Raw genomic sequence first — 27379 nt, 5'->3', positions numbered from 1 at the left:
TCCCTTGCTTAATGACTCGTTTGGTGATCATGATTCTGGTTGCTGAATTCATTACTTCTCCAGTGACATTTCCTGTTGTTATGTGTAAATGAACAGTAGAATGTGAGTACAGGTTCTGCTGAATATTTATATTTGCGGAGTTGAACTGAAAATTGTATTGAGGGTCTAGTGAATGTTGAGAGAATGCTAGGAGCCAGAAACATGAGCTTATTAGGTATTTCTAACTTATTGTGAAGCTTTATCTTGCTGTGTGTTTATCCTCACCACGTTGCTTTTCTGTCTATTTCAGGCTCTGTCATGCAGGAGCAGGCCTCCAGGCTTGGATTACCAGTGGGAATCCTCTTGGCTAGAACTGGTGCAGCTAGTCTGGGACAGATCTGCCAGGTTTCAGGGAAGCCTAGCCATACAGCACTGCTGGATGTGGAACAGAAGGTAAAAGGGAGGTTAGCTAGGAGAAGTCTTAATCTTTCAGTTTCCTTAACATCTGCAACAGATCAGTTCAGAACTTGTGGGTTATACCTATCTGCCAGCAGGTGGAAATAGAGAGAAATCCTGGAAAGCTAGTTAAGGATCTAGGGTATTCCAGAAGACAAACTTAAATCTTCCTTCTGTTCATCTCAATCCTGTACGAGATTCTAAGCGCTGTAGGCCAGTGTGTTTTTCCTTTCAAGGACCCAGATATCAGCAGAAACAAGCAAGAGAATCTCAGGCCAATCCTCTTGTTCCTCCAATGCCCCTCACATGTCACAATGATGGGGTCCAGGTCCACTCCTCAGATGCCTTGATAAGCAGCTATTGATCAAGGTTTCTCAATGATCAGACCCAAATAACTTCAGGTCAGTGGGTTATTAAAATCATCAGAGGTGGTTGCAGGCTAGAATTTTCCTGCTCCCTTGCAGATTTCTTCTTGGCATCTCCTTTCAGAGTACCAGGTGGTCCAATCCACCTTTACAGAGTCTTCTGACTTGGGAGCAGTGAAACCAGTTCCCAAGTCAGATTGGGGGTGGCAGATTTTCTATCTATCTTATTCTAGTTCTCAAACATGTAAACTGTACTCAAAGTAACTTACTTCAGAATGAAGACTCTGCATTCAGTGATTGCCTTAGTTCAGCCCATCAAGTTTCTCACCTCACTAGACCTTGAGGAGGCCTATTTTCACATTCACATTTCTTGTGCTTTGTGATTCTTGGTGCCCATTATTGGTGTCAAATGATACCTTTTGGCCTATCAACTGCACCTAGAACCTTTTCAAAGGTTATGAAGGTAGTGGCAGCCTTTCTTCAGTGCAAAGGGATCAGGGTTCATTTCTACCTGGATGACTGGTTAATCAGAGCCTCTTCACATCAAGAGAGCTCATGGATCACATTCAGAGTAGTATCTTTCCTTCAATCTCAGGGATGGGTGGTCAGTCTTGTAAGAGCCATCTAACATCCTCTGTCTCTAGAATACTTGGGTGTTCTCTTTGACCCCCAAGGCCGGAAAGCTTTTCTTAGAAAGATCAAACTTCATTCTCAAATTTTTCACCTCTTAACACCTTTGGAGTTCTCAAGTAAGGGACTTATATGCAGGTTCTGGCATCAATGGCAGCGACTTTGGATGTGATTCCCTGGGTGAGAGCTCATATGAAATTTCTTCAGCAATCCCTCCTGTGTCATTGGTCTCTTGTTTCCCAAGAATACAACCTTTGCCTTTCCTGGACTCCCCAAGTGAAATACAGTATCACCCTGTGATGCCATTCGCACAATATGCAGCAAGGAATGTCTTGGACAACTGCAGTTTGGATAGTAGATACCACAGATGTTAGTCTCTTAGGCTGGGGAGCTCATTGTTTTCATCTCATGGCACAGGGCAAATGGTGTCCTACTGAAGTGTTGTGTTTAATCAATCAATCACCAGGCTATCCACAAGGCTCTTCTGGCTTATGCCAGGATACTTTATAACAAACTAGTGAGTTTTTTCAGACAATGTGATGGCTGTCTCCCTATATCAACAGACATAGTTCTCTCTTAGCACTGGAAGCATGTCTCCTTTTTCTGTGGGCAGAGAAACATTTGAAGATTCTGTCAGTAGTGCACATAGCAGGGACGTTGAACACTCAACCAGATTATCTTGGCCAGAACTCCTTAGACCTAGGAAAGTGGGAACTTTTCCCAGGAGGCGTTCTATCAACTTATCTCCTTCCATAGTTATACTTGATGGCCTAGAGACGCAATACCAAAGTTCCTAGATTTTTAAGAGTACATTTTGGAAGGCCTAGAGGCTGTTCTTCAGCCTTGGCCAATAGTAAGGCAGAATGCTTCAATGAGCTGCTCTTCACACCGGTCAAATTATTTTTGTTGCCTCAAATTGACCCAGGAGACCTTGATACATAGACTTCCTATGTCTCCTAATAGATCAGCCTCTAGCATTGCCCCTTTAAAGAGGTCTCTTCTCCTTCAGGGTCCAATTAGATGGAAGACCTGTCTCCCTTTGGTCTTATAGCTTGGCTTTTCAAGGAAGAAGGGCTGTTCAGAAAATGTTATTACAACCTTGCCTTAAGCAAGGACGTGTTCTACTTTGGTGACTTATACTGGGGTTTGGAGAGTGTGATTGTGGTGTTCTGATAGGGCTCTTTCACCCCTTCAGTCTTCACTTGCAAATATTTTGGCTTTTCTTCAAGATAGTTAAAAAAAAAAAAAAAAGGGATTGGCCTTGCATTCTCTGAAGGTGCAGATTGCAGTTATTGTTTGCTTCAGAAGACGCCTACCAAACTCTTCTTTGGTTGTACATCTGAATATTGTCTGTTTTTTGAAAGGAGTCAGTCAATTACAGCCTCCACCCTGACTGCATTGCTCAGAATGGAATATTAATCTAGCATTTAAAGCACTTTTGAGGTATCCCTTTGACCCTCTTAAGAGAGCTACCTTTAAGGACCTAAGTCTGTTTTCCTTTTAGCTGTTACTTCAGCTAGATGAAGTTCTAAAATTCAAGCTCTTTGTTGCAGAGACCTTTTTCTTCATTTTGAGGAAGTGGGGGTTTCTAGCCACACTGTTCCTTCACTTCTTCCTAAAACTGTTTTCTTCCTTTTATTTGAAATAAACCTTAGACCTTCCTTATTTCCGCTGAGAAGATTATTGTGATCAGTTTTCTTCTTTAAAAGTGCTTGATGTCAATAGAGTCCTTATCAGAAATAACCAACAAAATTTCTCACACCCAGCCTTCCAACTCCCCAAACTACTATTACTAGATGGCTGAAAAAAACGATTTCCTCAGTTTATATCTTGGTGGGAAAGCAGCCACCGTCAACACTCAAAGCTCATTCTAAAAAGGGAGTAGTTACCTCTTGGACAGAATCCTGAGTAGTATCAATGGAGGACATTGGAAATTCGCCATATTGTCGTCTGTTCGTAGATTTAAGACATACAGGCTGGATGTTTTGTCCAGAATGGATTCTGCCTTTGGAGCCTCTGTTCTTTTAGCAGGAGCTCCTCTTTCCCTCCCAGCTTGAAGACTGATTTGATACATCCCACAAGTTCTGAACTGATCTATTCCAGACGCTAAGGAAGGAGAAATTAGGTCTTACCTTCTAATTTTCTTTCCTTTAGTCTCAACAGATTGGTCCAGAAACCCACTCTTCCTATAATTTTGGCTTTTCTCTATGTTTATTGTTTTATAGTTATTGAGATGTCTGTGTTCAGATTCCTGAAGTACTTTCATTTGTTTACATGAGAATTTTCATTCCTTTCCTGATGATCTAAAGGAGGAAGGAGAAGCTTTTAGCAAGGGTTTGTTCTATCTGACTGCTGTATCAAAATACCAAATTTATACAGCTTCACAGTGCCTCTTATGGCAGAGTTCAATTGTATTCTCTCTATCTCCACCTCCTTGCCGGTGGGCATAATCACAAGCTCTGGACTGATCTGTTGAGACTAAAGGAAAGAAAATTAGCATATAAACTAATTTCTTTATTTATTTGTTTTAAGGATACATTGAGCCTAGCTGTCACTAGACTTAACAACTGTTTCTGGATTATTTTCTCTACTTACCCCTGTCCTTGTGCTCTTACTCCAAAGTATCATGCACAGTTGGTATTTTAATAGTATCTCGGTAACCTTGATCCAGTCACAATATCTGTAGATTTATTGCCTCTCCTTCCCCAAAATGGATATACAATGGCTCCATAAAGACAGAATGGGAAATAGCCCTTTTTGAATAAGACCCATAATTTATCTTTGGTGTAATTCAAGTCATCTAAGGACTCCTTCCCCTCTCCCCCCCTCCCCCTCCCCCCCAAAAAATCTTGTCCTATCCAATGGGAATGGAGCATTGGACTGAGAATCGGTGAAACAAGGTTCAAATCTCACCGCTGTACCTTGTTATCTTGGGCAAGTCACTTAACCCTCCACTGCCTTAGGTATAAACTTAGATTGTGAGCCCTCTGGATTCAGAAAATACCTGCTGTATCTGACTATGAATTATCTTGAACTACTACTGAAAAAGGTGCGAGCTAAATCCAAAACCCCTTCCCCTTTCTCTATATGCAACACTGGAAGCATTAACAAGTTTCTTTCTCTGTGTTTACTTCTAGAAGCGATTGTCTTGTTTGCTAAAGACACTGGAAGATTTGTTATTGCAGAATAAGTTCTGTCGCTCAGTCTTTTGTCAAGAGCTCTGGAAACTGGAGGTGAGAGGAAAGGTCCAGGTCGGAAGCGGTATATCCAGATTGCTACTTTGTGTGTTGCATGCTGGAGATCTGCCTGTGTTTCATTTATTATGTCAGTTCCTTTCATGATACTTATGGAAGGGAATTGGGCTATGAACGTCCAGTACTCTGAATTCTGGCCTTTTGAGGGGAGGAGTTACCACCCTTACCAACAGAAGAAATAATGGGGGTAATATTCAGCCCATGGCAGTCAGTGGTGCTTTGTAAACGTGGGCTACTACAGGGTTTTTATACCTGGATATTCAGCGTCAGTATCAGGTTGCTTGCTGCTAGTTATCAGACCGTTACATGGAGAGGTAACCAGATAAAGGAAGGACTGCTTTTTCCTTTCCTAACTTTATCCAGGCAGTTACCTGGTTAGTGGACTGAATATCACTGCTAACTGGGTAATTCCTGGCTCTGCCCTGCCTCTATTCCCAGACTGTCCTGGTGCTACCTGGATATTGCTTAGATAGTACATAAGTACATAAGTACATAAGTAGTGCCATACTGGGAAAGACCAAAGGTCCATCTAGCCCAGCATCCTGTCACCGACAGTGGCCAATCCAGGTCAAGGGCACCTGGCACGCTCCCCAAACGTAAAAACATTCCAGACAAGTTATACCTAAAAATGAGGAATTTTTCCAGTCCATTTAATAGCGGTCTATGGACTTGTCCTTTAGGAATCTATCTAACCCCTTTTTAAACTCCGTCAAGCTAACCGCCCGTACCACGTTCTCCGGCAATGAATTCCAGAGTCTAATTACACGTTGGGTGAAGAAAAATTTTCTCCGATTCGTTTTAAATTTACCACACTGTAGCTTCAACTCATGCCCTCTAGTCCTAGTATTTTTGGATAGCGTGAACAGTCGCTTCACATCCACCCGATCCATTCCACTCATTATTTTATACACTTCTATCATATCTCCCCTCAGCCGTCTCTTCTCCAAGCTGAAAAGCCCTAGCCTTCTCAGCCTCTCTTCATAGGAAAGTCGTCCCATCCCCACTATCATTTTCGTCGCCCTTCGCTGTACCTTTTCCAATTCTACTATATCTTTTTTGAGATACGGAGACCAGTACTGAACACAATACTCCAGGTGCGGTCGCACCATGGAGCGATACAACGGCATTATAACATCCGCACACCTGGACTCCATACCCTTCTTAATAACACCCAACATTCTATTCGCTTTCCTAGCCGCAGCAGCACACTGAGCAGAAGGTTTCAGCGTATCATCGACGACGACACCCAGATCCCTTTCTTGATCCGTAACTCCTAACGCGGAACCTTGCAAGACGTAGCTATAATTCGGGTTCCTCTTACCCACATGCATCACTTTGCACTTGTCAACATTGAACTTCATCTGCCACTTGCACGCCCATTCTCCCAGTCTCGCAAGGTCCTCCTGTAATCGTTCACATTCCTCCTGCGACTTGACGACCCTGAATAATTTTGTGTCATCGGCGAATTTAATTACCTCACTAGTTATTCCCATCTCTAGGTCATTTATAAATACATTAAAAAGCAACGGACCCAGCACAGACCCCTGTGGGACCCCACTAACTACCCTCCTCCACTGAGAATACTTCTGGATCATACTACTGAAAACCTAGGTATGGCCCCAGAGCGGGATTTACCTCGGTAAGAATGATTCCTGTCTGGATAAATCCCGCTGAATATTGACCCTACTATTTTCATAGTGTATGTTCCCCTCCTACAGGATTCCTTCGTACTCTGCAAGCATAGCACTTTAGAAGCACACATGTGAGTATCCATATGCTGATCATATCTGCTCCTGAAGAAGAAATGAATAGTGTAGTTTCTTCTGTTTCCCTAATTACACTTACTGGGCCGAGCGGGGGAGAGTCCACACTTCCTTTATGCTTGGACTGGATGATCAGCTGTGCTGTGGAGCAGTTCAGTGGCTATTGAAACTTGGCCATGAAGACTGGCAAAGTTAATACTGGTCTTGCACCCTGTCCCTGCCTCTTGGCTAGTTTGTTTGCCTTCTTTCTTCTATTTCATTTGATACTATCTGAGCTGAGCAGGAGTAAGACTGTCCTGTTTTACTTGATGATGATCTGTAGCTAAGACTTTTCCTCTATAATGGAATACAGAATAGTCTGTCCTCAGGTTTGATTCTGACCTTGTAACTTGAAGTCACATTCTAGTCTGTTTCTTTTTCTTTTTTTCTCATTGTAGAAGCCCCTAGTGCTGGAAGTTGCATGGTGTCTTCATAAGGAGAATATTGTGGGTCTGGAGATGTTGCTGGACAGGTAATATACCCAGCCAGAGTTCATAGATTTGTCATGTGGAAATCTTCATAAAATTAATCTGCAGTTACTATAGTGTTTATGTATTTTTATTTATTTAAAGTTTTCTAGTCCACCTTCAACTAGGCGGATCACGAATCAACATACGTAATAAAAATAACGTAAGTCAGTAACAGGCACCAGAGTATGCAATATTCAAAAAAGGTAATGGACAAGACCAATCCCATGCATGTTCAAACAGATTGAGCCCTACTATTTATTTATTTATTTATTTATTTTATTTTATTGCATTTGTATCCCACATTTTCCCACCTTTTTGCGGGCTCAGTGTGGCTTACAATAAGTTTTGAGTGATAGAAATACAGAAATGATAAGTAGTAGTAGTAGTAGTTTGTTACTACTCGGTTACGGATTACATTGTGAGGAGTTAGGCGAGACAAACTCAGAGTATCATTTAGGAATATAACAATGGAAAAGAGCAGTTAAACATTGGGGGAACAACGGGATACTAAAAGGGCAGTACATACAACAAGAAAGCATAAAGGCATACATTTTCTGTGAGTAGAGGTATGAGTGTGGTGAGAGTATAGGGGATGAGAATTCAGAGTGGCTGTATTGAAGCATTGTTGAACCGTGGGTGTGGGCTTTATGTATTTTGGTTCTTTCCGTAAGTTTTCTCAAAAAGATGGGTCTTCAATAGTTTGCGGAAGGTGGCTTGTTCGTAGGTCGTTTTCAGGTTGCGCGGCAGTGAGTTCCAGAATTGCGTGCTCATGTAAGAAAAGGTTGACGCATGCAGCGCCTTGTATTTCAAGCCTTTGCAATTAGGGAAGTGGAGGTTGAGGAAAGTTCGGGATGATCTTTTAGCATTGCTGGGTGGTAGGTCTATTAGATTAGACATGTAAGCTGGGGCTTCACCGTGAATGATTTTGTGGACTAATGTGCATGCCTTAAAAGCAATGCGTTCCTTAAGTGGGAGCCAGTGTAGCTTCTCTCGTAAGGGTTTTGCACTTTCATATTTTGGTTTTCCGACGATGAGTCTGGCTGCTGTGTTCTGGGCTGTTTGGAGTTTCCTCAGTATTTGCTCTTTGCAACCTGCGTATAGTGAGTTGCAGTAGTCCAGATGGCTGAGTACGAGGGATTGCACTAGGCTGCGAAAGACGGATCTACCACATAGTACTTAGAAATTGGGTTTCCTTTTTCGTTTTCTCTGTTACATAATGGTTCAGAATGTGTGTAACTCCCCATATCTATCTCCCTGCTTGTATTTTATACTGTGCATTGTTTGTAGAAACTTCTAGAGGAGTCTGTCTATACTGGAAAGTGCAGCAGCAAACTGATTTGCTTTGGAGTCTGTAGCAAAGTGAATACTCTTGTGAGCAGAAGGAATCTGTTAACAACTGTTTTAAGAGAGGCAGTCTTGTAGCTGGGTGTCTCTAGAGTGAGCACTGAAAATACTGTTATCCTATCTCGGCAGCGCTCCAGATCTCCATGCTGCTGTGGACTGGCTCTACACTGAATTGTGCTGCCTGTGTGGGCAGATGGCAGCCTGTTCCTCCGTTTCTGAACTTCCTGAGACCATCCTCTTAGGTAAGACAGAAGCACAAAAGAAGGTTCCGAAGTCTGCACTACACTCTCATCTAGAAAAGTGACATAACGTGGAACTTCTTTTCTTCTTTGTCAAACCCAATAAGTACCTGAATATATGTAAACTGCTTTGAATATAGTTGCAAAACCCACAGAAAGGCAGTATATCAAGTGCCATTAACAAGATTCCAGGCACAATCTCAAAGAGTAGGAACATTCCATGTAGAACCCGAAAGAATAGCAAGATTCCGGAATCCCAAGGAGTGGAAGAGTAGCCTAGTGGTTGCTACTATTTGAGATTCTACAGGGAATGTTGATAGTGGAGGAGTAGCCTAGTGGTTAGTGCAGCGGATTTTGATCCTGGGGAACTGAGTTCAAGTCCCACTGCAGCTCCTTGTGACTCTGGGTAAGTCACTTAACCCTCCATTGCCCCAGGTACAAAATAAGTACCTGAATATATGTAAACCGCTTTGAATGTAGTTGCAAAAAACCTCAGAAAGGCAGTATATCAAGTCCCATTTCCCTTTCCCTCTCTGAGGAAATAATTTCCCAGAGTACAGCAGTCATCGGTTCTTGCATGAACCCCCCTCTTCTTCTGCAGAAATGGGTTATAAGTGATTGTTTTTAGCTTGTGTGATGTAACTACATAAATACATATAGAATGGCATTTTGGACAGATAATTATTTTTCTTGAACTGCAGCAGGGGTCACATCTTATCTTAACTGGAAATAGACACACTGGTGCAATATCAATATATATAAATGGTGAGTGTCGTACTCACTCGCAAATGCGCAGTAGAGACCCTCTCTGCCCCGCCCCCGCGTCAATACGTGATGACGAGGGCGAAACAGAGAGGGTCTCTACTGCACATTTGCGAGGGACACCGCCGTCGCTAACGCTCCCCCCCACCCAGAGTCGCCGCCGCCACCCACCTTCCACCCGGTCAGGCTCTCGCTCCACTATTGAAACAGCAAAGCCACGCAGCACACAGCTCTGCTGAGCTGCCGTCGGCCTTCCTTCTTCTTCTCTGCCTGTGTCCCGCCCTCGACGACGTTACGTCACACGAGGGCGGGACACAGGCAGAGAAGAAGGAAGGCCATGGCAGCTCAGCAGTAGAGCTGTGTGCTGCGTGCCCTCGCTGTTTCAATAGCGGAGCAAGGGCCCGACCGGGTGGAAGGTGGGTGGCGGCGGCGACTCCGGGTGGGGGGACGAACTCGGAGGGGGAGCGGCAGCGGCGAACTCGGCAGCGGGGTGGGGGGCCTTTCAACCCCCCCCCCCTCCTATACTAGCCCATTTTTACGGGCTGAACGGCTAGTCTTGTTATAAATGGATTCATGGTGTAGTAACAGGTGTCATTCATCATTATTTCACTCAGATGTCATGCTGCTACTGGTCCAGAATGGATTTCAATGCTTTGTAGATGTGGCAGGGAATCGGGAACAAGCTAAAATCCTTCAGGTAAGGGCGTGAAGAACCAAGTGTTAATGGCAGATGATGACGCAGTCTGTCCTCATTCCTGTCTTGTAGTGTGATTCAGTAATGAAAGAAAATCAGCACCACTGTCTTAACAAAAAACGAAGGTTCATTAGCAAAGCAAGGCAATTAAACGTTGTTTTAATTTTCACACAGTGGAGGATAAAAATAAGAATTGCTATGGTGAGTCAGAAAAAAAAGTCCATCAAGCCCAGTATCCTTTCCAACAGTAGCTGATTTAGGACCCAAGTACCTGGCAGGATCCCAAAGAAGAAGGCTTTGATGCTTGAAGTTGGACTTGGTTCAACAGATTAGCCTCATACATTTATTTAAGCTGTGTGCGTCTCCTCTCAGTGACAGTGAGAAACAAGCTGCACCAGTTACGTTACTGGAATAGAGGCAGGACTAAAAAAAAAAAAAAATGAGAAACTCTGAATATGTGGATCCATCTGCAAGGTCTGTGTCACCCAGAAACCATAATGAGACCGTTCTTTTTTAATTCTATTAAGAAGTTGTCAGTTCCAGCGGATATTCTAGAAGGAAGGAAGAGATAACAAAAGCAGAAGGAGGCAGAACTTTTTGACCTCTTCCCTTCTGTGTTGCAGTTAGACCACAGTACACATTTACATATCGGGTCCCCACAAGAGCATAAGATGTGCCGAGCTGAGATACGCCAACAGTGGCCTGTCAGTTCCAAGGTGTTCATTTATTTTAAGGTTACAATACCTGGCAACACCTAGCAGAGTAGTTCTCCTTCTCTACTGTGACATCATTACTTTCGATGGTCTGATATTGATGAGTAATAGGCATAATCACTTCCTGATTCTCAGCTGAGGGCGCCATCTAATGGATGCGTGTTCATATAGTGGAAATAAACCAGTGCTCTGCTCCTTATTGTAAGGCTCAGGAGCCAGTGGCAGCTGCCATAAACACTGAGTGTGGCTCGCTGACTCCTCCCCCAGTACACACTCTCCTTTCACTTCCTCCAAAAGAGTGGTTCTGATATTGCCTCTGGAACAGTTTGTTTTCTAGCACCAGATGCTTCTTGGGGTGCCTGAACACCTGGGTGTTATGGAGACCATGAGAACACTGTAGGAGTTTGGGTGACCTGAAGCTCAAACTCACAGAAAAACTGTGGAGTGCCAGAAGAAAGCAGGAGGTGGGGAGAGAATTGGGTTGCAGGGGATGGGGCAGGGATAGGATTGTAGGAATGGATGGGTTTTGAGACTCCGTAGGCTGGGGTGGCTGAACATGTGTATGGGAGAGAAGTTGGGAAAAGAGAGTTTTGGGAGGGAGATGGGCTGGGGAGGGGGGAAGAGTGTGAGGGAGCAGACTTTGAGTTACACTCACTCGGGAGGCGGTTCTATAAGTGAGTTCATCCTTTTATGTGCTGTGTGGTGACATCCTATTCAGTAATGGTGTCTGAGGCCCCCAGAGTCCGTTGTAGAATAATAATGTACCCTGGTATTGGCGCACTTTACATTTACAGACCTTCAGTTAATGTCAGCCATAGACCTGGGGTAACTGTAGATGCCTAAATGCAGGAAGGATGCACATAACATACAGTATTCTGTGGATCGTGTGTGTAAGTGGCAACACAGCCTATGCCCCCCCCCCCCACTCCACCCGTGTGAGCACCCCGTTTTCATTTTCACGCTGTGCCCCTACAGAATAGCAATTAGTATAAGCGTGCCCTGAACTCTCCAACGTACTGGTGTTTGGTATATTCAGGTGTGCCGGTGGCATGGACGTGTGGGGGCCTCTTATAGTTTTGTCCTTAAAGTGTCATGAGAAGGATACCTCTGTCTGAATGTGGTCTTGCCTCACACACTGAAGATTTGGTTTTGCCAGAGTGGCCCCCTACTTGAAAAACAGCGAAGGGCTTTACACAGTTAATCATCTGATAAACATGAGGAAGATAATTGCTTTATGACTGGGAAATGTCTGTACACTGTCATCTTTTCCAACTGTCTTCACCAGTTCTGATTACAGAGGTGTCATTGTGTGAAAGTGAAAGGTTAAGATCTGTTTCCGTTCTTAAGCTGTCTTATATGATGAGCTTTATGATTTGGGTTGGCAGTTGGTTTATTGTTGTATAAAGGTTAAATATTATCTATATGTAATAAAGCAGCCTTGAGAACTGTGAACAGTGTGAGGTATGTATTTTTTGTTCCTGCTCAGCTTGGAAAATTTCTTGATAAGGAAGTCTCTTAGGAGGAACGGACGGTATAGGTTTATGGGCAAGGTTTTTGTGGATTTGGATAGATTTACTTTGCTGTTTCCCGTTCATGTGGGAAATTTTATATTAATTCTGAAATTAAAAAAAACCTTGAGTGTACAGAGTAGGAGTTGTTTCTCCAGATGTTTCTGTGTTCCCCTGATGACACATACCTGGCCATACACAGCTCCATCTATGCACACAAGTCATCAATAGGTGTGTAGTTGGTAGGGCTGTACCGAATGTTCGTATTCGATTCGATTCGTCCCTGAATATATTATTTGCATTCGACCTAATAGTGATTTCAATTTACATAGTAACATAGTAGATGACGGCAGAAAAAGACCTGCACGGTCCATCCAGTCTGCCCGACAAGATAAACTCACATGTGCTACTTTTTGTGTATACCTTACCTTGATTTGTACCTGTCCTTTTCAGGGCACAGACCGTATAATTTGAATAAGAATAATCTGGGGTTCTACTATGCTAAATTCTACTGAAATAAACACTTGATTTCACATTGCTTCTTTTATTATTTACTAGTAAAAAAGGCCTGTTTCTGTAGGCAAGGAAACGGGCCTTAGGCAGGCAATTCCCCCCCCCCCCCGTGCTACGGCCCCCTCGAACCCCCCCCTTCCGCGAACCTGTCGTTCCCCCCCCCACCCCCCCCCCCCCCCCGTGCCAGCGAAAACTGCCACCGCCGTTGTTGTGCTACCTGTGCTTACAGCTGAAGTGTTGTTCTTCCCTTCCCGTAGGTTCTTCAATCATCTTGTCTGGAAGTTCCTCTGCGTGCGTCTGACGTCAGACGCACGGAGTTAAACTTTCTGAGAAGATGATTGAGGAACCCACCCGAAGGTAGTGCACAACAGCGGCGGGAGGGGGGTGCGGTTTTCGGCATTCTGGGGGGGATCGACAGGTTCGCGGGAGGGGGTGGGTTTCGAGGGGGCCGTAGCGCGAGGGGGTGACAGCTGATTCCGAGGCAGTAGGAGGAGTAGGGAACCTTGCAATCAGCTGTGTTGACGTCAGTGACGTCCGTGCGTGTCTGCCTCGCAGACCACTTGCAGCCAGGTAGCCACGGTCCCAAGCATAGAACGTTGGAGGTGAGATTTATTATATAGGATGTTAAAGCTCCATGCCCATTATTCATATTCAGCCGAGTAATAAAATATGCTGTTCATTACAGCTGTAGTAGTTGGGGTAGTGCATAGTTGGATATGTGCCCAGCTGGGGCGGTGGTTGGGCGCACTGACCGCACATTACAATAAAATAACTTAAAATCCCAGAAATATCTGTCAAGTTTTTTGCAGATTACAAAAGATTGACTAAACAACTAGAATGTTGCAATTAAAACAACCACTAAAAATAAAAATTAGACATCGTCAATCAAGACTAGATCTTCAAAGATTTTCCAATGAGGTAGGTCTTTAGTTTTATAGACGTATAATTAGATTGGAGTCGTATATCTATCTATTTATAAGCCATCCCAAATCTAAGTAGCCTGATATGTGAAAGTTTGTTCAGCTTCTTGAAAGGTTTCACACCACTAGTCTCAGAAAAAAAGAAGAATCAATTGTTCTTTAGATTGAAGTGATCTTGAAGTGATCACATGTCCAAATATAGTCAGAAACCACAGTCACATCCACCCTCTTTTCTCAGCTACTTATGTATTTTGGTTATGGAGTAGAGGAGTAGCCTAATGGTTAGTGCAGTGAGGTGAGAACCCGGGGAACCGGGTTTCGATTCCCATTGCAGCTCCTTGTGACTCCGAGCAAGTTGCTTAACTGTACATTGCCCCAGGTACAAAATAAGTACCTGTAGATAATATGTAAACTGCTTTGTAACCATAAAAAGGCAGTATATCAAATCCCATCCCTTTCCCTTGTATTTGAAAATCTATATTTTGTTTTTACAGTATTTTGATTATGTATTTTGTTTATTCTAAACCATATTGGGAGGGCCTTTAGACCAAAAGTACAGTATATAAACTCCAGATTAGATTAGATTAGAAGCAGGGCAGGGTTTAGCACCTAGTGAGCTCTAGGCAACCAAGTGCATCAGGTACCCCATTGTATTATATTGTAAAATTTACATAAGGGGGGGCCCCCATGAGGTTTTGAGTGCAGAGGAAACCTGGGAGGAGGAAGCAGCAGGCAAAAAGCATTTCTCATCAACTCCTGCCAACTGCAGGAGAATAGATAGAGCTCTGCAACCTGGCAGTGGTGGCTTTGGTCCCATCTCCCCCCCCCCCCCCCCCCAATGCACGCGCGCACACACTTTCTGCCTGCAGCCTTGAAATTTATTGAATTAGCACATCAGAGAGGGCTCATTCTAAATATTGGGGCCCTAGACACACACCTAGTTTTCCTATACTTTAATACTGCCCTTCTTAGAAAGTATGGGTTCTATTAATCCTTGAGTTGACTTGTGAATGCTACCTTCTCTTAAATTTCCCTCTGAAGACAAGAGAGCCTAAGACTCTTGCAGTTCATTTGTCACTGTGATGTTCAAGAGTATTTCTGATTGTGTCCCTCTACAAAGATGTAAACTAAATTAAACCTGAAACTACACGTTTACTGATTTTGTGGCCTGCAGGAATTTTCGGATTCCAGGTGTGCTGGTTTCAGACAGGGGTAATATCAGTTGCTCAAAGCTGTAAATGGATAGAAAGGGGTTTGTCATACTTGGTTTTTCATTTCTGTACTTTATGTTATAATCCGCTTTAAACCTAAGCGGCTTCCTTAAAAATAAGTTATTAATACACATACAATAAAACACAGACATGGTACTGGACTCCTACCGTATACACACATAAGTTCCCCCATGAGGCAGTCAAGAATGTTTGACAAAAAAGCTGAGTCTGTTTGCTATTCTCCAATGTTGCTTCCTGGTGAATGATTGCAGTTTCTATTTTTTTTTCACAGATCTCTTTGGCTGTTCTAGACAAAATGCTTTCATGTAAGTGCTGCTTCTTTAAAGGCAGGGGTGAAGATGATTTTTTATTTTTTTAGGTGAAGTGATATCTTTTCTAGTTTAAAGACAGTATTTTGGGCCCTCAGCCTCCACAGCAAACTTGGGAGTGATTGTAGATGTCCCATCCTGCTTCTTGCACAGATACGTCTTCTGCGTGACATTGAATACTATAATCCAGAGGTTCACTTTTTTTTTTTATAATGTTTTTGTTTGTTACCTTTGCTTTCACTGGTAAAGATTAGAATGGATAAGTGCTGCTTGGATGTTATTTAGAGAATGTCTAAAGCATAGTCTCAACTTCCCATGTTCTTATTTTCTTAATATAACGTTAGTCTTTGCTGCTTATTCTGCTTCCTAATAAAGTATCATAGAAAAGCCACCATGCTTGGTACTTGGAGATCTTACAGGCCTTGCGTTTTCCTCAGTGTGAGCATAGACGGTCGGTAGCCCAACTGTTTGGGGAGGCTAAAGGGGGCGGAGCTTACCTCCATACGCTCCGTGGCAGCGACGTCAATGAAGAAAAAGACACTACAGGCTCACCGCCAGCTTCTCCCTTCTCTCTGCACACAGTGACCCGCCCTCACGGAAACAGGAAATGCATCACCTCAGAAGGCGCGACACTGTGTGCAGAGAGAAGGGAGAAGCTGGCGGCAAGCCTGTAGTGTCTTTTTCTTCATTGACGTCGCTGCCACGGAAATAAAATGTCAAAACGCACGGGGCGGGGGGCGGGCTGCATCGCAAACGGAAGTCCACGATTGGGCTGCCTCTTATACGGGGCGCCTATGAGTGTGAGATAAATTGAAGTGCTCTAATTAAAAAAACAAACAAAAACACACACACACACACACTGTCCCTGTGAAGTCAGAAATGTGCTCTCCTATCCTTTATTAGCTTGTATTAAAGGTCTTGGAGCTGAAGCATAATAACATAACATAGTAGATGATGGCAGTTAAAGACCATCCAGTCTGCTCAACAAGATATAGCATATGGTATGTATTCTTCATCTTGATTTGTCCTTGCTATTTTCAGGGCACAGACTGTAGAGGTCTGCCCGGCACTGGCCATGTTCTCCAACTGCTGAAGCTAAAGCCTTGTATATAACTGGGGTTTAAACATTTAACACAGATAAAACATTTCTGATGCAAAAAAAAAAAAAGTATTTTAACCGGTCAACACCGATCCACAAAAAAAGTGTATTTATAAACTCAACTACTGTAAAATAAAATATGCTTTAGTACTTCAGAACCAAAACTCAGAAACAAGATCACGTGAAGATGAGCCTTAGAAAATCTTTTAATATTATTTGTCCCTGAGGAGTTTTATTTTCAGAATGATGGGAGTTCAGCCTGAGATATCGCAGCCTTTAACCCTCTTATCTACAGGGGTAATTTCACTGTGAATAGGCCTTTTTCCTTTGCCTGTTACAGATCAACCTTTGTGTCCCTTCTAACAGACCCTCCTGCTGGGTTTAAAGCAGTATGCTATTATTTCTGTATTCTTTGCTGGATCTTACCTCCTTCAGGTGTGTTCTTAGTTTGTGTGTTGTGTTTTTGGGCTCAGGGTTGCTTGATGCTGTTGCTGCAGAATCACAAGAAGATTCCTCCAGATTACAGACAGCCAAACACTGGTAGGAAGTTGCTTTTATGTTGAGGCTCTTGACGTGCTCTTTGTTTATGGCATGCTTCTTATAGTTTTTCAGCATGTAGAAGTGCAGTTGTTTTTCAGAAAATGTCATCGGTGCACCTGGCGATGTGTACTTGGGAGCAGTGGCGTAGCCAAGGGTGGGCTCGGGTGGGCCCAGGTCCACCCAGTAGCAGCACACCTATGATATGGCTGGCAGGGATTCCCAAGCCCCACCAGCTGAAAACTCCCAACAACTGCCCCTCCTGCATACCTTGTAAATAGCAGTAGCAGCTACTGATACATACTGTGCACTGGCCCCACAGCCTTCCCTCTGATGTATTCCCACCTATGCAGAAACAGGAAGTTGCATCAGAGAGAAGACTGTGCAGCGAACACGAGCAGTGTGTATTAGTTGCTGCTCACTGTCAGTGAAAATCTGTTATTTAAAAGGTGTGCGGGGTGGGGGGGATGTTTGAGAGACTATATGGCATGCAGGCTAGAGAAGGAGAGACCAAATCACCTGTGGGATGGGGCGGGGTTCTTCTGCCCACCCATCTTGGGCCCAGGAGTGGAGGAGTGGCCTAGTGGTTAGGGTGGTGGACTTTGGTCCTGGGGAACTGAGGAATTGAGTTCGATTCCCACTTCAGGCACAGGCAGCTCCTTGTGATTCTGGGCAAGTCACTTAACCCTCCATTGCCCCATGTAAGCCACATTGAGCCTGCCATGAGTGGGAAAGTGCGGGGTACAAATGTAACAAAAATAAAATAAAATTGGGTGTCTGGCTACGCCCCTGCTTGGGAGGTGTCATTAGCAGATCACAGAATCCTATCCTAAAAGAGAATAGAGGGAAGAATGCAGATGCTTGGAAGAAGTGAAGGGGAACAGTGCTTTGTGGAAGAAGGCAATCAGGCTTATTTTCGAAAGAGAAGGGCGCCCATCTTCCGACACAAATCGGGAGATGGGCGTCCTTCTCTCAGGGGCGCCCAAATCGGCATAATCGAAAGCCGATTTTGGGCGCCCTCAACTTCTTTCCGTCGTGGGGACGACCAAAGTTCACGGGGGCGTGTTGGCAGCGTAATGAAGGCGGGACTGGAGCGTGCCTGACACATGGGAAAAAGAAGGGAGTTCCTGATGAGCACTTGGCCGACTTTACTTGGTCCATTTTTTCTTGCGACCAAGCCTCAAAAAGGTGCCCAGACTGACCAGATGACCACTGGAGGAAATCGGGGATGAACTCCCCTTACTTCTCCAGTGGTCACCAACCCCCTCCCACCCTAAAAAAAAAAATATATATATTTTTTTGCCAGCCTCTATGCCAGCCTCAAATGTTATACCCAGCTCCATGACAGCAGTATGCAGGTCCCTGGAGCAGTTTTAATGGGTGCAGTGCACTTCAGGCAGGCAGACCCAGGCCCATCCCCCCCCTACCTGTTACACTTGTGGTGGTAAATGTGAGCCCTTCAAAACCCACCAGAAACCCACTGTACCCACATGTAGGTGCCCCCCTTCACCCCTTAGGGCTATGGTAGTGGTGTACAGTTGTGGGGAGTGGGTTTTGGGGGGGTCAGCACCCAAGGTAAGGGAGCTATGCACCTGGGAGCAATTTCTGAAGCCCACTGCAGTGCCTCTTTAGGGTGCCCGGTTGATGTCCTGGCATATGAGGGGGACCAGTGCAGTACGAATACTGGCTCCTCCCATGACCAAATGGCTTGGATTTGGTCATTTCTGAGATGGGCGTCCTTGGTTTCCATTGTCGCCGAAAATCAGGGCCGACCATCTCTAAGGTCGACCTAAATGTGGAGATTTGGGCGTCCCCGACCGTATTATCGAAACGAAAGATGGCCGCCCATCTTGTTTTGATAATACGGGTTTACCCGCCCCTTCGCGGGGACGTCCTGCGACAACGGCCCCAGGAAAACTTGGCGCCCTGTTCGATTATGCCCCTCCATGTATTTCAATTAATTCTGTGTTTGATTAGAGGGTGCACAGTGCTTGCCAAAAAAGAAAAAAGGAAAATTATCAAAGGAAAAGCTGCAAAAGGCAACCTATGCAAGTATAAGATCACTGATAGGATGTTTTAAAACAATTGAGCAATAATGCTTCAGAAATAGAGAAAAGATTTGGAGAGGAGTGAAAAAAGAGGTGCTACAGCAGAGGAATTGAAGGTCTATAGTAGATGAAGATACAGAGCAGGAAGGAGAGAGTTGTCTGGGCAGAGTAGAAAGCAGAATGAGGAAGAAATGTGAGTAGAGAAAGTTGCACAGGAGGATGTGAATAATTCGGAACAGGCCACAGGGTAGAAAGGAGAGAGATCAAGAAGATGGTACGGTGTCCTGATCTGCATGGAAATTGATGTGTTGTGATGGGATTCAAGAAAGGGAAAGACTGCAAAGTTAAATCTCGCACCTTTAAAAAAAAAAAAAAAAGCAATTCTTCCAACAGTGGCCGATCCAGGTCATATGTATCTGGCAGAAACCCAAATAGTAGCAACATTCCAAGCTACCAATCCCAGGGCAAGCAGTGGATTCCCTCATGTCTGTTCAATAGCAGACTATAGACTTTTCCTCCAGGAAATTGTCCAAACCTTTTTTTTTTTTTAAACTCATATATGCTAACCTCTGTTACCAAATCCTCTAGCAACGAGTTCCAGAACTTAACTGTTCACTGAGTGAAAAAATATTTCCTCTTCTTTGTTTTAAAAGTATTTCCATGTAACTTCATTGAGTGTCCCCTAGTCTTTGTACTTTTTGATCGAGTAAAAAATTGATTGACTTTTACCCATTCTACACTATTCAGGATTTTGTAGAGCTCAAACATATTCCCCCTTAGCCATCTCTTTTCCAAGCTGAAGAGCCCTAACCGCTCTAGCCTTTCCTTGTATGAGAGAAGTTCCATCCCCTTCATCATTTTGGTCGCTCTTTTTTTAACCCTTTTCTAATTCCGCTCCGCTGTATATTTTTTGGAGATACTGCAACCAGAATTGAACTCAGTACTCAAGGCAAGGTCACACCATGGAGCAATACAGAGGCATTATAATATTCTCAGTCTTATTTACCATCCCTTTACTAATAATTCCTAGCATCCTGTTTGCTTTTTGGCCGCCACCGCACACTGGGCAGAAGATTTCAGCATATTGTCTACAATGACACCTAGATCTTTTTCTTGGGTTCTGACTTATAAGGTAGACCCTAGCATCAGGTAACTATATGATTCAGATTATTCTTCCCAATGTGTGTCACTTTGCATTTGTCCATATTAAATTTCATGTGCCATTTGGATGCCCAGTCTTTCAACTTCTTAAGGTCTTCCTGCAATTTTTCATAATCTGCAAATGTAATCACCTCACTTGCCATTCTGATTTCCAGATTATTTATAAATGTTAAATAGGACTGATCTCAGTACAGATCCCTGCAGCATTCCACTATTCAACCTCCTGCATTGAGAGAAATGGCCATTTAACCTACCCTCTGTTTTCTGTCCAATAACCAGTTCCTAATCTACAACAGAACATTGCCTCCTATTCCATGACATTTTAATTTTCTCAGAAGTCTCTCATGTGGAAGCTGTCAAAAGCTTTCTGAAAATCTAGATACAGTACATTAACCGGCTCACCTTTATCGATGTGTTTATTTACCCTTTCAAAGAAATGAAGCAAATTGGTGAGGCAAGATTTCCCTTGGCTGAATCCATGCTGACTCTGTCTCATTAAGCCATGTTTGTCAATGTGTTCCATAATTTTATTCTTTATAATAGTTTTCACTATTTTGCCCGTCACTAACGTCAGGCTTATTGGTTTGCACCTTCCCAAATTGCCCCTGGAACCCTTTTTAAAAATTAGTGCTACATTGGCCATCCTCCAGTCTTTAGGTACTACAGACAATTTTATTGATGGGTTACAGATCACTAAGAGCGGATCAGCAATTTCATGTTTGAGTTCTTTCAGTACCCTAGGGTGCGTACCATCTGGTTCAAGTGACTTACTTCTCTTTTAATTTGTTGATTTGGCTTAGTATGCCTTACAGGCTCATGGAGATTTCTTTAAGTTCCTCTGCATTTTCACTCTTGAAAACCATTTCTGGTTCAGGTTCTGGTTCTGGTACATCATCTTCCATAAAGACCAAAGCAAAGATCTCTCCGCTATGGCCTTGTCATTCGTGGGTGCTTGTAGCAGCCTTTATTTTTGAAAGGACAGCTATGATAAAATGAGGAAAATGGTTAAAAATAAGCTAAAAGGATCAGCTGCAAAGGTTAGGACATTAAATCAGGCGTGGGCGTTGTTTAAAGATATCATCTTGGAAACCCAGACCAGATGCATTTCACACATTTACAAAGGTGGAAAGAAGAGAAAACAGCCACTGTAGTTAAAAGGTGAAGTGAAAGGAGCTATTGGAGCCAAAATAACTACCTTCAAAGAATGGAAAAAGGACCCAGATGAAGAAAATAAGGAGCAACATAAGCACTTGCAAGTTAGATGCAAAGCATTAATAAAGAAGGCTAAAAGAGAATATGAAGAGAAACTTGCTGCAGAGGCTAAAACTCACAGTTGCAACTTTTTCAGATACATCAGAAGCAGAAAGCCTAAGAGGGAATCCGTGGGACAGTTACATCGTGAAGGAGCAAAAGAGGCACTTGTGGAGGACAAGGCCATAGCTGAATGAATTCTTCGCTTCAGTCTTTAGGGAAGCAGATGTATCAGATCTACCTGTACCAGAAATGGTTTGCAAGGGTGATTATGTGGAGGAAGTGAAAGAAATCTTAGTGAAATTGGAAGTCATACTGAGACAAATTGACAAATTAAAGAATGATAAATCACCTGGATCTGATGGCATGCATCCAAGGGTACTGAAAAAACTTGAACATGAAATTGCTGATCTGCTGTTAGTAATCTGTAACCTGTCATTAAAATCGTCCATAGTACCTGAAGATTGGAGGGTGGTCTATGTAATGCTGATTTTTAAAAAGGGTTTGAGGGGTGATCGGGAAATTACAGAAAGGTAAGCCTGACATCCGTGCCGGGTGAAATAGTGGAAACTATTATAAAGAATAAAAATTTGGAACATGTTGATAAATGTCTTAAAGGGACAGAGTCAGTATGTTTCAGCCAAGGGAAGTTTTGCCTCACCAGTTTGCTTCGTTTCTTTGAAGACATGAATAAACATGCTGGTTGATGTAATGTATCTGGATTTTCAGAAAGCTTTTGAGAAAAGTAGTGAAAAACTTTTTAGATTATATCAGGATGCTTTTTGACCTAGACAAATGTGCCAAGACAAATATCCTTGGAAGAAAATGGACAGAACTGAAAACTTCTTTTTGATTGACGATTATGACATAAAGGAATTTGAACAGGAAGGTGTATATAAGTATCTAGGATTAGAGGAGGTGCAACAGTCCAGCAGAAATTACTGAGAAAAGATCAATTAAAAAATTATAGAAGATCAAAATTGATTCTGAAAAGTGCTTTAACAGCACAGAATAAGATACAAGCCATCAATCATTTAGCGATTCCCATACTTTCATAGAGCTTTGAAATTATAGACTGGCTCAAAGATCTTGAAAAGCTAATGTTTGAAGAAGGAAATTCTTCCACGACTACAAGATAATTAATAAAACCCAATGTAAGCTAGGACTGGACATTCGTAGAAGTAAAAGATGAATATGTGCACAGTGAAGGCACTTGTAGGTGAGTAGGAGAAGCCTGAAGTATATGCTCAAGTGGGTGGAAGCCAATGAAGTAAATTGAGCCAAAGCATTACATAGTTTAACAGTACTGGATAGATGGCTCAGTAGGAGACCTCTGAGGAACAGGTTGAAATAGTGTAAGCTCTTTATTTTACATTCGGTGTTCCCATTGTTTTATTTACAGGTTAAACACCTTTGAGAAGCTGATGAGCAGAAGTACAATTTCTCTGAACTTTGTGGAACAGTTTTTCATTCACACCCTGACACAGATTCTCACTTACAGGCCTCTGCTGAAAGGTAAGTGGAAATGAAGGTTGAATTGACAGGTGGTGCCTAGCTAGGCTTCCTCTGCACCATAACCACTAACTGGAACTTCTCTGTCCATCCTGGAGTACAGCCACCCCCTTCTTGACCTCTCCTCAGTTTCTAACCCTTGCTATCCCTGTTTTTGCTGTTGGAGTTCCTTTCCATTGTTTTTACTTATTTTATAATTTGTCATTTTTACTTTTTGTACACTGATTTACCCCTTGAAGGGTGGTATAATAAGTCTAATAATAAACTAAAAATAAGTCTTTGACCTGGCAGAAGATAGGGAAGCCAATGAAAGAAAACTTGACACAGGCTGGAGTGGGAGAGAAGGACAAATCCAGGTTCTTGCGTACTCAAACAAGAATTTTAGAGCTCTGGGGGGGAGTAAAGTGTTGTTGTTTTTTTTTTGTTGTTATTGTTTTAAAGCTTCGTTTCTTGGATCCCAGCTTATCAGTCACTGCTTAGTTAAAACTCTGCAGCCATAGAAAAGCAGCATATTAAAACGCGTCCTTGGTTTTCCTCTGCTGCAGTGTCTGATGCTGTTCGTATGCAAGGTGATTGGAATTTTGTGAAAACCTGTCCACTGCTCACCACCTTATACCGCAAAGTAAGTCTGAAGAACCTTTTACAAGATTCAGACCATGTTGGTTATTTATAGATGTCGTTGTAAAGATCACTCTAGTTTGTCTGTTTTGTATTTACTGTTTTAATTTTGAAACAAGGAAAAGAGGATTCAAACTGTACAGTACCATTCAGTTTCACACTTTCAAAATTCTTTCAAAGCAAAAGAATCAGATCATAGGTACAGAATAATGTGTAACAGATTCTTTAAACCCCTGTTGCTCCCACAAGCTGCAGGCAAACAAGTCAGATGCAGTAGTCGGTCATCTTTATTTGAATTTTTTTTTAATCGGTATTTTTATTTAGAAGTTTTATATTTAGTAACAGTACAGTATAAGTGAAGATACAGTGAGCCCGAGTGTGATACATACAGTTGACCCAAATAATGTTTGAAACACCCTACCAGAAACCCAGAAGGGCATGCAAAACCACAGATCTTTATTTCATTTTGTGCCAATTAAAATAAAATGTCAAAGCGGCTTGACTGGTGAGGAACAGAATAAAAAATATAGTCCAGAGTATCAGGATGTAATATTTATTTATTTATTACATTTGTACCCCGCGCTTTCCCGCTCATCGCAGGCTCAATGCGGCTTACATAGTAACAAGAGAATACAATCTGTAGGATCAAAATCAACAAAGGAGGTATGTGGTAGGACAACTGAATAAGGAGTAAATGGAATAGAAGAGGTGTGAGAGAAAGGATAGGGATAGGTAAGGAGGTGGGGCAATAAAGGAGAAATTGGGAAGAGCATGGAGGGTAATAAGGTTGGTAGGAGATATATATATATATATAATAAATACCAGGAATATCCTATATAATAATTCTCACCTCCAATATTCTAATGTGCCTGGGACCGTGCCTCCCTCGGAGGTGGTCTGCTAGGCAGGCACGCACTGACATCAGTGACAGCTGATTCCGTGTTTCCCTACTCCTCCACCTGCCTGGGAATCAGCTGTCACTGCGCCGCTCCCTGCCACTTCGGAGCAAGTGGCAGGGAGCGGGGCAACACAGACCCCTCCCCTCGCCGCATCACCAACCCGCCCCTCCTACCCGACGAGCATGAACACCCCCTGCCCCCTCACACAACTCCCACTGAGTTCCACACTCCGCCCTCCCTCCAATTTCAACACCCCCCCGCGTTACGGCCCCCTGTACCCCCCTTCCGCGTCCCTGTCGACCCCCCCTTTCCCGCCGAAAACCGTCCCTCGCCGCCGTGGAGTACCTGTGCTGGCCTTCACGGCGTTACTTCTTCAATGATCTTCTGTTCAAGTTCCTCTGCGTGTGTCTGACGCACGCAGAGGAACTTCAACAGAAGATCATTGAGGAAGCAACGCCGCGAAGGCCAGCACAGGACTTCGGCTGACGGGGGTTGGGGTCCCCCGTCAACACAGGTACTCCATGGCGGCGAGGGACGATTTTCACTGAGAAGGGGGGTCGACAGGGTCACGGAAGGGGGGTACAGGGGTCCGTAACGCAGGGAGGGGGGTAAAACGGAGGGAGGGCAGAGTCTGGAACAGCGAGGGAGGGTGGGGGATGGCCTTGCTAGCACCCGTTTCCTTCCCTTAAGAAACGGGCCTTTTTTACTAGTATATATATAATAAATACCAGGAATCAACTAAACTCCAATTATGTACTAAGTCAGTGAGAGATTTGTGTGATTTAGGTGGCTTGTAGCGAGCTGAACATTTTCTGTCCAAAATTGAGTTCATTGGGAGATTCATGTCACCTCCCATATTTATATGATCAGTGTCTATTAACGAAACTTGGTGTTCTAAATCTTTGAAAAACTGTGGTTGATCAGAAGTAGCAGAATATACATTAACTAGTGCATTTGAAACCAAATTTAATTTTACCATCTCCTTTCATTGCCTGTGTGATGTTCTATCACAGAACTATTAACATTTTTAGATAATAAAATAGCAACACCAGTTTTCCTTTTTAACCCAAGAGAGAAAAAGCAGGAAGCCAAGTAGATGCCAAGTTAAACGATTCTGAAGCTGATAAATGAGTTTCCTGAATAAAAGCAATAGAAGTATTTAAGTGTTTTAGATATATTAAGATTTTCTTCCTCTTTATGGGATGGATGATTCCTTTAACATTAAGTGAAACTAGTTTTAAATTACTCGCCTCTGAGTACAGTAATGATTATAACTTTGCTTACATGTAATATGGTCACAATAAATACTAAGGAGAACATTAAACAGAAACTGCAATGCACAGCAAAACTGTAATGAAATATTGAACATAATCAGAAATATTAAATATTCCCACATATCTCCCTGTGGAGTAATTGGGAGAGAGAAGATGAAAGATCAGGAGAAAAGCTACAACTGAGAAATCCACCAAGAAGTACATTCAATTGTGTGTTGATTACACAGCCTTATAAGAGTTAACAACAATTGAACTGATGTCCAGTGTAAGGAGACAAATTAACTAATTAGTAATTTCTTCTTAATCTCTGATAAATTGTTCCAAAATAGCTGGCTCTGTTAGTCTTGGTAGTGATTTTCTTGCATGCTGCAAACAGTAAACTATATCTTGCATTAAGTGCTTTGAGCCCTGGGTCTGAAAGCGAAGTCAGGGGGTATGAACAAGTTTATTACCGTTTCATTTAAATGCTTGAAGGGTTTCAGAGACTTGTGGATAGTACAGGATTTTCATGACTAAGAGCCAAGGTAGCTTTTGAGATCAGCTGACATGCGATGGGACACGATGAGCCCTTTCAATTTCAAAAGAGACATAAAAAAAAATTAAACAGTGTTGGTAATAACGGTGAGCCCTGGAGACCAATAATTAGAAAGCTATAGTGCTTTGAGCCCATCACATTGAAGACTGTGTTTGTGCTGGTTATATACTCATCTGAGAGGATTTCAGACTTGCAGGAGTACCTTCTAAGGTGACAGTTTCACACTGGATCTAGGAGGCTATGGAATCAGCCTGTTATTCAGGAGCATCCAGTTCCTTCAATTTTCGTTCAGCTCGCGGTCAGACCTTTTTGTGGGCCAAGCATAGGCTGATTTTGTTGCAGGAGATTTGTAGGACGGCTACCAGGGCCTTGTTGCACTTCATTATTTGTCACTATAGGTTAGATGTTCAAGCTTGGCAGGGACAAGTGTGTTGTCAGCTGGGTTGTCTGGAGCCTGCCCTTGATGGAAACTGATTTAGTACATCTGGACTGGTCTGAAGGGACAATGAGGAAGGGGAAATTCGATCGATCTTGCTAATTTTCTTCCAGACCAGTTAAGAATCTACTCAGATGGTGGTTGGAAGTGAAGAACTGGTGATGGTCTTTTGAGAGGTGGCAAGTGCTAGGTTCTGTCCTTTCCATCTGCCCCACACGCTTGTTTACTGGTTTTCTGTCATTGATCTGTAGTTCAGAGAGGAAGTTCATTATTGCTACATTATGGGGTCCTTTTACAAAGGCGCACTGAAAAATGGCTTGCTGTATTTTAGGCGTGGGTTTGGGGCACGCTCAGATCCATTTTTCAGCATGCCTGCAAAAAATGCCTTTTTTTTTTGCCAAAAATGGACGTGCGGCAAAATCAAAATTGCTACGCATCCATTTTGAGTCTGAGACCTTACCGCCAGCCATAGAATTTGGGCGGTAATGACTTATGTGTGTCAGATGCCACTTGGCGCGCATCTGCTATACACGCCAGAAAATAAAAAATATTTTTCAGACGCATGTAGTAGATGTGCGCCAAAATTTAAATTACCACAAGGGCCACACGGTAACCGGGTGGTAACTCCAATTTAGCACGCATAGGCACCTACACGGCTTAGTAAAACGGGTCCTATGTAGCCAGTAGTTCTCAGTCCCCACCTGCTGGCAGGAGGGCATATACCCACATATTAGGACTGGTCTGCAGGGACTCAAGAAAAGAAAATTAGCAGTTACGTTCTAGCGTCGATCTAGAGACATTTTGGACACATTCCCCTTCC

The 27379-nt window shown here is 43.1% G+C and overlaps 1 protein-coding gene across 1 annotated transcript in view; it reads left to right on the top strand.

Moving 5' to 3' along the window:
* Nucleotides 1–27379, top strand: part of LOC115471372 (Fanconi anemia group A protein-like) — a 138234-nt gene that overhangs the window by 14349 nt on the left and 96506 nt on the right. The window contains exons 4-12 of the mRNA XM_030205070.1: nt 290–432; nt 4568–4663; nt 6885–6958; nt 8430–8542; nt 9916–9998; nt 15153–15186; nt 16762–16828; nt 22688–22800; nt 23343–23419. Coding sequence (XP_030060930.1) covers nt 290–432; nt 4568–4663; nt 6885–6958; nt 8430–8542; nt 9916–9998; nt 15153–15186; nt 16762–16828; nt 22688–22800; nt 23343–23419 — 800 coding nt within the window. The remainder of the gene's footprint in view (nt 1–289; nt 433–4567; nt 4664–6884; nt 6959–8429; nt 8543–9915; nt 9999–15152; nt 15187–16761; nt 16829–22687; nt 22801–23342; nt 23420–27379) is intronic.

This window comes from Microcaecilia unicolor, chromosome 5 (assembly GCF_901765095.1).
Source record: "Microcaecilia unicolor chromosome 5, aMicUni1.1, whole genome shotgun sequence".
In the NCBI taxonomy this organism is placed as follows: Eukaryota; Metazoa; Chordata; class Amphibia; order Gymnophiona; family Siphonopidae; genus Microcaecilia; species Microcaecilia unicolor.
Note: the sequence above shows the minus strand (reverse complement) of the source record. Positions and strands in the feature narration are given on the sequence as shown.